The 14,675-nt window shown below is 38.2% G+C and overlaps 1 protein-coding gene across 6 annotated transcripts in view; it reads right to left on the minus strand.

Moving 5' to 3' along the window:
• dcaf6 (ddb1 and cul4 associated factor 6) overlaps nt 1-14,675 on the minus strand; it is a 229,305-nt gene that overhangs the window by 77,522 nt on the left and 137,108 nt on the right. For 5 of the 6 annotated variants that reach the window (XM_043700880.1, XM_043700878.1, XM_043700881.1 and 2 more), the window contains 3 exons: nt 9,875-9,934; nt 5,349-5,466; nt 2,212-2,324 (listed from right to left, as the gene is read on the minus strand). In XM_043700880.1, the coding sequence (XP_043556815.1) occupies nt 2,212-2,324; nt 5,349-5,466; nt 9,875-9,934 (291 nt within the window). The remainder of the gene's footprint in view (nt 1-2,211; nt 2,325-5,348; nt 5,467-9,874; nt 9,935-14,675) is intronic. The other variant, XM_043700883.1, reaches the window with a different exon arrangement.

The raw sequence follows: 14,675 nt of genomic DNA on the forward strand, positions 1-14,675 counted from the left end.
TCACATTTCCGACGCCCCTCCCCCAAGTCCCTCCTCCCTATCTTTTATCTTAGCCTGCTGGACCAACTTTCCTCATTCCTGAAGAAGGGCTAATGCCCGAAACGTCGATTCTCCTGTTCCCTAGATGCTGCCTGACCTGCTGCGCTTTTCCAGCAACACATTTCCATCTCTGATCTCCAGCATCTGCAGACCTCACTTTCTCCCATGAAAGAGCAATTTGATAATGGAAATTCTGAAGAAAGTGAAGCATGGCACAACTTGGGTTGGAACAGACTCAGAATCCCTGATGCTGCACTAAAGAGTTTGAGGAGTGAATTGGAAAGGTGATATATCCTGTACTTACATGCAGCCAGGAGTGTCTCTAATCATACTGTTAAAATGTAGTAGGAGAATTAGGGGTGTGAATATGTGTCTCTGTGCAGGTGTGTGTCCATCTGTGTCTCTGCCTGTATGACACCTAGCTGGGCATCCATCTATGCATGGAAGGGGAGGTGGTCAACTCAATGCTTTTTATCTAGCCCCAAGGACCACTGTTCAGTGATACAGAGGTACAAGATCACACGAGTGATCAAAGTCATTAAATTCAGTTTCAAATCCTATCTGTTACCAGCTATGCCACTAGCTTCTGTAGTTTTAGTGTAATGCCTAGATGGCAGCACACAATAAAAATACAGTTAACCCGATTTACACACACAGCCACCAGACAATGGGTTTTAGAGGATAACAGAAACAGGATGTGATGTAGTGGGACACCAGGTATAAATACATTGCAGGCAAGGCAGATGTCAACTTCACAGAGGATTAGAGCACACAAGTTCTGTTGTAAGGGATTTAGTCATTGTAGAGGACTGATGGATACAAACAATAAAATGCTTGGTGCACTGGGTAAGTCAATGTTCAATTGCAAAATGCACAAATCAGTTCAGCCCTAAGATAGCACGGAACCCCGAGTACTGCTTAGGTCTTTTCCTTTCACCATGGTTACACTTATTGAACTGATCTTGATTTTAGCAATGGATGAAGGTTTTCTCAGCTTCCATGAACACTGCAGCAATAGAAGCTCAGTTTGCTGTCATTTAATCTTTGTATGCTGCCATAGTAGCTCAAGATGCTGATATTATGGTTCTAAGTATCAGTGTACAAAGGTATGCACAGCATTTAACAACACTCCTGCAAATAGTTTCTCTATATGCATCAACATGTAGACAGCCCTTTAAGTGCCTCATTTTCACCCTTCTAGCAACTAGTCCAGGTTTTTACAGTGTCTTTCGGTCGTATTCAATGTCAAGATTAAGCCCAGTTTAGGCAACTCATTTTTGGGAATAGCTGTGCAGAGGCCTAAAAGCCAGTTATAATTAGTTTAGTTTCTGTAGACATTTGCAAATTGAAACAACTGTGGAAAACACCAAACATTTGTGGAACTGTACAAACAACAAGAAAAAGAAAAAAAATCAAGCCAATGATCATCCTTTTATAGAATCACAGAGTCTCTGCAAGTGTGGAAGCAGGCAATTTGGCCCATAGAATTCACACCAACCCTCTGTAGAGCATCGCACCTAGACCCATTCGTCTACCCTATCCCTGTATTTTCCATGGCCAATTCAATGAACCTGGACATCTTTGGACTGTGGGAGGAAGGCCATGCAGACACGGGGTGAATATGCAAAGACAGACAGTCACCCAATGCTGGAATCTAATCTGGGGTCCCTGACGCTATGAGGCAGCAGTGCTAACTGCTGAGCCACCATACCGCCCAAATAGTGCTGGTGGTAGAGTAGTCCTTCAAGTTGCTTAATGTGTGTTCAAAAATGCAAAGTTAGAAGAGGGCCTTATTTGGTATGTAAAATTCCAAAATAGCAGCATTCAGTCAACTCAGCGACTGATTGTCTGCCAGCTCTGCATACGTCTGAAGCTTGTCAGCTACACCCAAACTACAGGTGCTACTGTACTCAATTTCATGCTCTATGATTATGTAATGCCCATCGAAAATAAGTATATAGATTCTAGCTAACTTATGTATAGTTCACATCTTCTATTTGTGTATATTATCATAAACAAGTAATTTCACATAATACAATAGCATTTAAAGCACAAAAGATAGATGGGTAAAAGGATTGTTTTTCCTTGTCTCAAGTTTAAATTAACCAATCAGAATTCATTTTTCATAGATTTCAATATCTAAATAGATAATTCAGAGGCAGCAAATCTTACTTGAATTAGTTATCTCTTCTGAAGGCACTCCAGGGATTTGCATTTGTGATTCTTCCTGATTACTTCGCTTGCTTTGTATTCCAGTTCCCCTTGAAGTTGAAGCTGAACTGTTCCTAGTATTTTAATAAAAGGAGCTGTCAAAACAGACCAACAAACTAATATTCAGACTACAGCAAGGAGGACTCCAGCAGTCACTGGGATAACTATTCTGCAGTTTCACTTTTTGTTGTACAAAAATAGAAATTGTTGGAAAAACTCAGCAGGTCTGGCAGCATCTGTGGAGAGAAATCAGAATTAACATTTTGGATCCAGTGATCCTTCCTCAGTCACTGGACCTGAAATGTTAACTCTGATTTCTCTCCACAGATCCTGCCAGACTTGCTGAGCTTTTCCAGGAATTTCTGTTTTTGTTTCTGATTTACATCATATGCAGTTCTTTCGATTTTTATTTTATTCGTTTTTTGCTGTTTTTTGTTTCTTATAGATTTTACCGTTTATGCATCAACAGCAGATTTAAAAAGTTTCAATGCTTTAATTATGTGCTACAGAGAATATCAATGCATAATAAACTTCCAGACCCTCCAGATACTATATCAAGTCGATAGAAGTAACCAAAATTTTCAGACTATGAGAAAACAACCAAACCCTTAAAAATAAATTGGTGGATATTCACTTTAAACACAATACGAGCATAAGATATGGGAGCAAAACTAGGCCATTCAGCCCATTGAGTGTGCTCTGCTATTCAATCTGCTATTCAATATGTTTTTCAACCCCATTCTCCTGCATTCTCCATGTGATCTTTAATCCTCTTACACTCAATGACTTGGCCTCCACAACCTTCTGTAGCAATGAGTCGCACAGATGTACCACAATTTAGCTAAAGAGATTGCTCCTCATCTCAGTTCTATAGGGCCATCTCTTCACTGTGTGGCTGTACCCTCAGGTTCCAGTCTTTCCTAATAGTGGAAAGATCTTTTCCACATCCACTCTATCCAATCCTCTTGGTATTCTGTAGGTTTCACTAATATACTCCCATTCTTCTAAACTCCATTGAGTACATACCCAGAGTTCTCATGAAGACAAGATCTTCATCCCCAAATCATTCTTGTAAACCTCCTTTGGACCCCTTTGAAGGACAGCATATTCTTCCTTAGATAGAGAACCCAAACCTGCTTACAATATTCCAAATATGGCCTGACCACAGCTTTATATAGCCTCAGCAGTACAGCTCTTGTATGCTAGCCCTCTTGAAATGAAAGCTAATATTGCATTTGCCTTCCTAACTGCCAAATGAACCTGCATGTTAACTTTAAAATAATCCTGAAGTAGGAGTCTCAAATTCCTTGTGCTTCAGATTTCTGAAGCCTTTCTCTATTTAGAGAATAGTCGACATCTCTATTCTTTCTACCAAAATGCACGATCTCAAACTTGTCCAAACTGTATTCTATCTGCCACTTCTTTGCTCACTATCCTAGTCTTTCAGCAACCTTCTCACCTCCTAACATTACCTGTCTAATCACCTATCTTTGTTATCTGCAAAATTAGCAAAATGCCACCAGTTCCTTTGTCCAGACTGTTAATGTAAAATGTGAATAGTCATGGTGCCAAAGCTGACCACGACTAAACTCTACGAAGTCACCAGCCACTATCCTGAAAAAGATCCCTTTATCCCTATTCGCTGTCTTCTGTTAATCAACCAATCCTCTACCCATGCCAGCACCTTGCCCCTAACACTGTTGACTCTTACCTTCATCAGCAGCCTCTTGTGCGGCACCTTGCCAAAGGCCTACTGGAAATACAAATAAATCATGTCTCCTGGCTCCACAAAGAATTCTAATAGATTTGTCAGGCATGACATCCTTTTGACAAAGCTGACTCAACCATTTTTCTTAACCATGCGTTTCCACAATCTCATCCTTAATAACAGGCTGTAAAGTCTTACCAAGGACCAAGGTCTGGCCAACCAGGCTATAATTTCCCATCTTCCGCCTCTCTCCCTTCTTAAGCGGGGGTATTACATTTGCCATTTTCCAGTCCTCTAGACCCAGTGATTCCTCAAAGGTCGCCACCAATACTTCCACAATCTCCTCAGCTATCTCCTTCCAAACCTTGAGTGATTTATCCACCTTCAGACCTTCAGAACCTTGTTAGGTTCACCTTCCAATCAACTCTGGTTAGCTCCTCCCTCATTTCTTTACAATTCCTTTATTCAATTGTATCACTATTCCATCTAATTTAAGCTTCTACCTCTCAAACTGAAGGATGACTTCTATCATATTACCTTTACTTTAAGTTCCCTAATCAAATCTGCCTCAATATACATCACCAAATGCAGAATTCCCTGTTCTCTAGTGGGCTATATCACAAGCTGCTCCAAAAAACCATCTCATGGACATTCCATAAATCCCTTCTCTCAGGATCTGCTACCAACCTGATTTTCCCTGTCCATCTGCATACTGAAGATCCCCATGATTATTTCTTACATACCTTTTCTATCTCTTGATTTATTTTCTACCCCATATCCTAACAACTGCTAGATGGCCTGCACATTAACTTCCATCAAAGTCTTTTTTTCCCTTTTCAGTTCCTCAAATTTAACCACGCAGATTCTACATTTTCTGACCTACATCATTTCTTGCTGTTCATTTAATTTCATTTCTTATTAACAAAGCAACCCCGTGCCCTCTGCTCACCTATCTCTCCTTTCGATAGGAAGTGTATCTTTGTACACTTAGTTCTCATTCAAGTCTCTGTGATACCCAAAGAACTGTACCCACTAATTTCAATCTGTTACAAGCTCATTTATCTTGTTTTGTACACTGCAAACATTTAAGTACAACACACTCAGTTCTGCATTGACCATCACCTTTCTCATAGTTGTTCTCTTGCCGATTGTGTCTGAAATTAAGATTCCTAACCCTTTTCAGACTCGTTTTCCTATTACTTGTTCTGGAAATTTTAATAATCTCTCTAAGCATCTTTAATAACTTCTCTCACATGTAAGTAACCATTCAAAACACTGCAATTTTTCAGCATAAGCAGAAACAGAAATGTAAATAATATGATAAGCATAAACATAAAAATGGAAAATTAACAAACTTATACTAAGCTAGCTGGATCAGTAATACATTTACCATTCATCAGTGAAGTCCAGCTTGATTGTGCTAGTAGTGGTTCCCTCTGTACTATAGTGCAAACTAAGAACTGGTTCAGCACCCACTGTTTTAATGTTGGAATTATCATTACCACTACCTGCAAAAAAATGTAAAGTTCACATTAGCAAAGCTCAGATTATGAAGACTCACAAAAAATTCTCTTCTGGCAAAAGAAAGATAAAATACCTCGTAACCCTTCTCTCCCCCGACTAAACTGTAGGTCAAATTTAATTCCAGAATGACCCAGATAAATCAAATTAATGAATGGTTTCAACAATTTGAACAGAATTCAAAAATCTTTTTCAAAAATATTTCAGGAATTAAACCAGGAAACAGAAGTTAAGAACCCCTGTCACATATTGAAAAATATTTACATGATAAATATCAAATTTATTAAAGGTTCAAAGATTTAATTTAGTTGCTTGTTGAATAGAAAAACCTATTTACTAATTCAGTCTTAATTTCTCCATATTCCTCAACAGTACATTCTTACAAAGAAAAATGTGAAAATAAACGAAGGTATCAAATACAGAAAGATTTGTTTTGTGGTGATGCAAACAATATATCATTTAAATTTAAATATTCAGAGAAATATTTATTGCTTATTGAAGTGGCAAGTTCTTTGAAAGACTGCGCAAGTTTCTCCAGGATTTGGAGAAGGAACCCACAGTTATAATTGCTGGCATGACATTAGTAGAATTATGAGAATCATCTGAAGTCAGGTATCTAAATACAAAATTAAATTTAAATATTAGATGGGCCCTCTCCAAGAAAAAGCAGTTTTTTTAATCACTCACTGTAGCTAGGAAGCAGCATACTGACAGTCTTCGGAAAAGAAAATAACTAAAATACTTATTCTAAATAAAAAATTTCAAATAAATGAAACTTAATTCATACATGTCCAGGCTCCTGGCACTGTTAACAGGTTATCCCCCAAGCCAGTACTTGCTCTGGAAACTAAATTTTCCCAACTTAGTGGGCATACATATTAGTCCCAAAGAAACCTATTTTTCTGTAAGCAGCAACACAGAATTACGTGATGACATAGCACAGCAGAAAGCCATTTGTTCCATCATGCCAGTGCATTCCAGATAATAAAATGCTGCCCCATTTGCAAAAGAAAACTCTGAACTCAATTGGCAATTACATTAAAATTGTCTCTTTTGGGATAAAGACTCAAAGAAAGAAGGAAAAGAAGGCAAGAAGTGGAAATTGAAACACTGGTTGCTTCTTACAGTATGCTGCAAGATGGGACAGGTGGGGGATAAAAGAAAGCGGAGCTGTTGTATGGAACTGCCGTGATTTTAGAATTATACTTGTACAGATATAAAGACAGTTGATCTAGTTAAAAATGTGAGTCTCTATTAAATCAAGAAAACATACTTTTAGGATAACAATTTAACTGAGTTGATACTTAGATGGAAAATCAGTGCACTTTTTTTGGTGGGGGAGGGGTGGTTGCATTGATTAGTTATGGTATGAAACCAAGTGCAAGCATCTCAAACTGCCATGACGCCTTTTCTTCCGTAGGCTTTTTGTACAAAAAGTGAAACTGACAGATAACCGAAATTTAAAGGAAGTGATAATCATGGAGTAAGTACTGGTAATGGTGGCATAAGGAGGGGAAGGGATAGACAGTGTGTGGTCAACAGGGTTGCAGGATGCTGTCGTTGAAGATGATCAGAGGCGATGGGGGTGGTCAGAGACACTGATAGATAATGGACTGGTCAATGGAGATCTGGGGTTGTGTGATAAGGGATGTTTACAGAGTAAGATCCATGGGGACCATGAGGAAATGCTCCTACTCATCCTGACCTGCAGACATTGTTGAAAATGATTCAATGTACTGATCCAGACCCCTTACATTTCTTTTCATTTGGAGTGTTTCTGGAGGTCCAGGAAACCTGACGAATGTGTAGAAGTGAAGGCATATAGGTCCCTTAAAAGATTTTTAAAAACAACCCACCTCCTGAGAACAAACTTCCTTTGTGCGATCCTACTTAAAGCTGGAAGTGGGCAAGTGGGAATGCGGTTTGAAACTTAACATTCTAACCTGATCCAAAACCATCAGTTTTGGTATTAAAGTTAAACTCAATGCTTCTTAACGTGCAAGTGAATTAATCACTTCAAATCTACTTTCGTTTGAATTTACTCAAGTCACAGACACATCAGGTGAAAAAATATTTTTAATAAAATCTTGAAATACAACATTGATAATTCAGAATTTTAAATAGGTATTAAAGCAAATCAAATACACAAACAGTGGAAACCAGAAATTCAAACTGAAAATTAAGATATGCAGGAAATGCACTGCAAGTCAGTCAACATCTAACATTAAAGCTTTGGTTCTGATAAAAGATTACACACCAGAAATATCGCAAACTGTTTATCAATACTAATTAGCAGTAGTTTGTTCTGCTTTTCTTTTTATTTTAGCTACTTCAATGCTTTCATGCCTCCTATTCCTTACTTGAACTGACCCATGCTTACTGGTACTTTTGTTTCCTGTTTTACACCTTGCATCAATTTAGTCTCTCACAGACATATGTTATATATAATCAGCCCTGAGTTCATGATCTAAAATGGCTGTTTTCTAATGCCTCATGTGCAAATTTATTTCTGCTGTTTTCAAGTTCCTTCATGGCCTCATCCCTCGCTTCCTACGTAGACATCTCAAGGTTCACAAGTCTCTAGAAATTCTACATTCTTCTACTCTAGGTTCTTGGTGCAGCCTAAAATTCCTGTGACCCATCATCACTGACTATACCACGAAGCTTAGCTTCAAACTCTGGAATTTCCTTTCTAAATCTCTTTGCCTCTCCAAGGCCTTCTTTAAAACCTTAAACACTGCTATAAAGATAAGAAATCAAAATAACTTTATCTTGCATAGAAGGCCAAATTCAAAAATGGAACAACAATTTATGCAATCATGAGCAGAGGATGCTGATTGGTTGACATTAGTCTTAGCTGAAAATGTGTTGCTGGAAAAGCGCAGCAGGTCAGGCAGCATCCAGGGACACAGGAGAATCGACGTTTCGGGCATAAGCCCTTCTTCAGGAATGAGGAAAGTGTGTCCAGCAGGCTAAGATAAAAGGTAGGGAGGAGGGACTTGGGGGAGGGGCAGTCAACTGATTAAATTTAAATCAGATAAATTCACTCGTACTGTCAGGGCATTAGGATGGAAATGCAGGAGAGATTTGTGTTATCCAGCATCCGTTCCTCATTGAAAAATTTGCAATCCATGGACATATTCATTTTGTCTGCAATGGACAGGAGTTTGTGTATAAATAAACATTATCGCCACAGCACACAAACATATCACACGGTGAACCTGACTGATAACCTTAAGTTGGTTGCCAGTGTAATTCTTAACACAATCAAGCTTATTTAGGAAGCACAGTCCAGTAGCAGAATTGCATCTAATGCCAGTTGTTATATTCTAAGTTTTGCAAGTAGAGGCCGGTTGAAAATGGTCAATATGCTGTCCACTGATTGCAGTCAAAAGGACAAGTTACTTTCCAGCGTCCACCAGTCATTGGAACTTCTGACTTACGTACCTGGCATCTCATCAGCACTAAGACCCATATACCATATTATAAATTACTTTAATAACCTCATTTTAAAAAGAAACTACTCTTACTAACCTTTAAGTTATCCTTCCTAAAATATGCCTTTTTGGCTTGATGTTGATTTGTGTCAGATTTTGCTTATGCAAAGTACATTGGGGCAATTTCCACAGTATTGGACCGATAATATTTTAAAAATATTATGTTTAGTAAGATACATATATCAAGATTCCAACTTTCAATGAGACCCAGAGTCTGCTGAGAGAAAGTTTCAGTGTAGTAAAATGTTTTTTATAGAACAAAAGGAAGTTTTTTTTTAAAAACAAGTGGTTGATTTACATTAAATAGCCAGCACATTATTGGCCCCTGTTTTGCAGTTGGAAAATAGTTTCAACAAAAAGAATGAAGTTTTTATTTGTTATCATTAAGATGAGCATTAATTGGTTAACCAAAAACACATTGGACTGATCACATTGATGTGGTCAGGTACCCTTAATGTTGCAGTTAAGACCCATAAGTAGGGCAACAGAGAGTAGATCACTTTGTGTCAGATTCAATTTATAACTAATCTAGGGGATAATACCAAAACCATGTGCAAAAATTTGAATTATATACTTACGTTTTAAAAGATTTAAGAAGTGAAGTATAAGAAGGAATATAGATTGCAAATGCTATGTAGATTTTAAAGCAAAGTCTAATTATATCAGAATATCTGAATCAGACAGCAAGTAAAAATAAATCAAGATTTTGAAAGGGGAGATTTATTCTATGTCCATTTAAATAAAATGGTTTAGAGTGACAGAAATTTGCCACAATTGAAACTAGTAAATTAGTAACAAAAAGAAAGGAAGGAAATAAAATTCTTCAGACAATAGATGAAATCATGGAGGAGTTAAAGAAGAAATATGTGCTTGTACACATATCTCTTACTGCACGCACCCTGTTGCTCATCAAGTGACATGGATCCAAGCTGTTTGTTTACCACAGAAGAAGGGGAATCTGAAACAAAAATTAGATTTAACTTAAAAATTAAATTGCACTTTTGTGATCATCTTTCCCCAAAGCAAAAAAAAGCCATAAATCTGTGAATACCTTTGCTTAAAAATAACAACTTTTGCAAGCTGGTGAGATATGGCAGGTTTCATGCTTAAAACAATTAATGTAAGCAAGAACAATGAATCAACAAAACTACTTGTTTTCTCAGATGTAAAACAATTAATTTCACAACGAGGGCAATAAATTTCAGTTTTCAAATGATTCTACTATTTGATGTAAATAGCTGCTTTACGACTGTGAATATTTTGCATTTAACCTGCTTCCAAGTAGAAACCTAAGTTACAAGCTCAGCTAGCACATCTAACTGCATTATAACTAATCAAAAATGACTGACAGGAGAGAGGAAGAAAAATGTATTGGATTTTTGCTCCTTAATGATATCTAGTTATGCCAACGAAAAATGTGTAAATGGGGACAGGATTGTTGCCACCTGTTATGGACCGACCAAACCCACTCAAAATTTATTAGGAAGATATTCTAGGCCCAAACTTTTTTTAAAATTTTAAGTGTAAGGCATTGTATTCCTCTATCAAAATGCTTAACAAGATAATATATAAATTAATTACTGTTGCAATATAGTAACATCCTATAAACACATGTTTGGCAAATACAAATTCAACAAAGTAATGGTCTCATATGCAATTCTAGTTGGGAGGAAGAAAAACACGGCTTTTAGCTGTAACAGAGCGAGGAATACGAACTTCCACATCCAGCTTCAACACCCAGTAATTGCAGAAAACTAAAACTAAAAAAATCCTAGTTCTGTGGGAGCTTGACCCCCACCCATTCAATAGCTGCTTCTATTGTTCCAATTTTAAAACACTCCACGGCCTCACAAGCACTTTTCACTATCGGCTTTGAGTGGACACTCCATCACCTCTGTCTCAACCTTTCATCATAAATAAAAAAAGTTAAAATTAACAAAACACGCCTCTTATAGCCATAGTATCATCACACCACCTGGATTCACATATGAAGAATGGACATCTGCTTGACACAGTGGAAGGCAAATGATTTGTTAAGAGATTAGATTAGATTAGATTCCCTGCAGTGTGGAAACAGGCCCTTCGGCCCAACCAGTCCACACCAACCTTCCAAAGAACAACCCACTCAGACCCATTTCCCTCTGACTAATGCACCTAACACTTTGGTCAATTTAGCCCGGCCAATTCACCTAACCTGCACATCTTTGCGACTGTGGGAGGAAACTGGAGCACCCGGAGAAAACCCACGCAGACACAGGAAGAATGTGCAAACTCCACACAGACAGTTGCCTGAGGCTGGAATCAAACCTGGGACCCTGGTGCTGTGAAGCAGCATTGCTAACCACTGAGCCACCGTGCTACACCATTTCCAAAAGGAGATATTTAAGATAGGAATTTAAAAAAAGATTCTAAAGATTAGGACTGAAGCACCTTAAGAGTCTGCTCACCATAAAGGTTGCATTGACTTCCACTATGATTGCATATATGTCAATTCTTTTCTATATTTTGATAAATCTTTTGTTTAAAATTGACTCCAGTCAAAATGATCTAAACTCCTGAAAAACTAAATTTGAGGCTATACGATTATTTTAATCTTTTGCTATATTAAAAAAATGATAGAACATACATTCTGGTGTATTTAGATAAAACAATTTGGTTCACTTCTACCTTTTCTTCTAACAACTAAAATCATTTTACTTCGGACTCTCACAGCAAATTATCAAATTAAATATCCCAATTCCCAGGCCTACCATGTTCTGAGAACTATCCTTGGCAATCCCCTATTCTTGCATACTACAGGTCTTTTCATCTGCCAGTTGAAACAGAAACAAAAGAAAACCTTCAAAGTTTCCCAGTTTTTGGCAGGTACCCTATCCCAAAGATTGGATGAGATCTTCAAGCAAAAACTAAGACTGAGTTAAATTCTTAATTTGTTTGTGAGACTCTCTCTAGTCCAGCACTGATGATATGATTTTTTACACACCTAGCCGATAAATTAGCTCTGTGAAACTAAATTTTTGTTAATCCTTTCATTAACATTGATTATTAAAAAGTTAAGCTATTAAAAAATAGTATGCGTCTGTTCCAAGGGTTACCACAATTTCAGAGGTTTTATATACCTCATTTTACTTGAATGTACATTGCTGATGCTTAAATTGTTTGATACATATTACCCTCTATTAATAAGATATTCTAGGCCTGTAAAATTATAGTGTAATCTCTCTTGCTAGGAATTTCCAATGAAACCATAAAAGTATAGTAGTTTTGTGCCCTGGATTTATAACCCAGGGAATTAGAGTTAAAACACAAGGGTTAAATTATCCCAGTTTGAAGTCACCTAAAAACCAATAAAAAAACCATGAAGCTATCAAATGTTTATAAGAATCTGGTTCACTAATATCCTTTAAGGAAGGAAAGCTGCTATTTTTCTGGTTCATGCTTGACTCCCCCACTAACGTTGCTGACTATTGTACACTCCCTTGAATTGACCTAAAAAGACACTCTGTTGAATAAAGCCAAATAGTGAGAGGCAAGAAATCACAGGCTTGCCTTGCTAGTAATAATTCCATTTCAAGAATAAATTTTAATAACCAAAACTGTAAACTCTGCAGAATGCAAACCAGGAAAACAGTTTTAGGATGATGTGAAACTACAACCATATCATGAGCAAAACAGTTTCACTTTGTACTGATTTCACACTTAATGAAAATGATGCCTAAACCAAGAGGCAGGTTTTCCAATCTGGCAATGGACTAAAATGTTGCTCAATAGTTGGTTGGAATCTGGGTCTGAACAAACAAATGCTCCACAAGTTTCAGGCAGACATGAAATTGTTTCTCATTATTCTGAACGTGCAGTCTGGGCTTGTGTACTTGATAACAAATGTTGGCCTTCCCCCCCCCTCCACCCTCACTCCAGTCATTTTGTAGACTGATGACTACACCTGCAAAATTACATCAAGGTACAATTTTTAAATCAACAATTTAAATTTATAATACTAGAGCATAACAGATAAAGCAAATTAGATTGAAGTAAGTCCAAAGTAAAGCATACTAGATTCACTCCAAATAAAGTTGTACAATTATTTCAAACTAAATCACTTTTGGATATGCAGTGGAATTTTCTCAAACTCTTCGAGGTGGGCTTGGGGGCAGGCAAATTGTGGAAATTGATGCCAGGTTGGGATCTTAATTCGATTCTAGCCCCTTCTGGTTATCCCAGCAGCCAGTTGGGAGTGCAACAGGAAAACCCTTTGGCTGAGGGATGAAGCCAATTCAGAGTTAAAAACATCATTTGAAGTGGTTTTGCACATTGACTGTCCTAACAGCCTAGAATTCCATGCTATGTCTGTGTTAGTGGGTTAGAGAAGGTGAGTGCAAAGGGAGAGGATTTTTTTTAAAGTCACTTCTGGGACATAGGCATCATTGCCTATCCCTCATTGCCCTTGAGAATGCAAGAACCATAAGGAGTAGAGAAACCAGCCCCTTGATATTCCTCCACTATTGAACACTATCACAGCTAATCTTGTCTTAGCTTTAGCTTCACTTTCCCGTCTGTCATCTATAAGTCTTCAACCTATTACTAATTAAAAATCTATCTTCGCCTTAAAATTTATTCAGTGTCCTGGCATCCATCACATTCTGAGGTAATGCATTCCACAGATTCACAACACAGAAATAATTTCTCCTCATCTGCTACCCCTTAACCTAAAACTATGAACTCTCATGCTACATTGTCCCATGTGATGAAATATCCTATATACATTTACATTGTTAATCCACTTTAGCTTCTTAAGTACCTCAATATGATCTAGTCTCATTCTTCTGAACTCCACAGAGGATTTGCCTAAACTGCTCAATCTCAGTTCATAAGGCAAATCCCTCATCTCTGGATTCAACCTAATGGATAAGGCGAGAAGGTAGTGGTGAGTTACTTGATAGAACAGAATCCCTATAGTGCAGAAAAGGGCTGTTTGACCCATTGAGTCTCGACCGACCTTCTGAAGAACATTCCACCCAGACCCCTCATTCACCATAGCTAATCTATTTGGCCTTCACATCCCTGGACAATATGGGACAATTTACCACAGCCAATTCACTAAGGTGCACTTTTTGGACTGTGGAAAGAAACCAGATCACCAGGCGGAAATCTACACACACACCGGGAGAACATGCAAATTCCACACAGTCACCCAAAGCTGGAACTGAACTTGGGTGCCTGGTATTGAGAGGCAGCAGTGCTCATCACTGTGCCACCACAATGCCCCAGTCCACGCATATACCTATGATGCCATTAGGGAGAGAATTTCAGGATTTTGACTAAGCGACAGTGAAGGAACTAGGTAAAAACAATGACTGCAGATGCTGCAAACCAGATTCTGGATTAGTGGTGCTGGAAGAGCACAGCAGTTCAGGCAGCATCCGAGGAGCAGGAAAACCAACGTTTCGGGCAAAGCCCTTCATCAGGAATAAAGGCAGAGAGCCTGAAGGGTGGAGAGATAAGCTAGAGGAGGGTGGGGAGAAAGTAGCATAGAGTACAATAGATGAGTGGGGGAGGCGATGAAGGTGATAGGTCAAGGAAGAGGGTGGAGTGGATAGGTGGAAAAGAAGATAGGCAGGTCGGACAAGTCATGGGGACACTGCTGAGCTGGAAGTTTAGAACTGGGGTGAGGTGGGGGAAGGGGAAATGAGGAAACTGGT

This window comes from Chiloscyllium plagiosum, chromosome 12 (assembly GCF_004010195.1).
Source record: "Chiloscyllium plagiosum isolate BGI_BamShark_2017 chromosome 12, ASM401019v2, whole genome shotgun sequence".
Taxonomy (NCBI): domain Eukaryota; kingdom Metazoa; phylum Chordata; class Chondrichthyes; order Orectolobiformes; family Hemiscylliidae; genus Chiloscyllium; species Chiloscyllium plagiosum.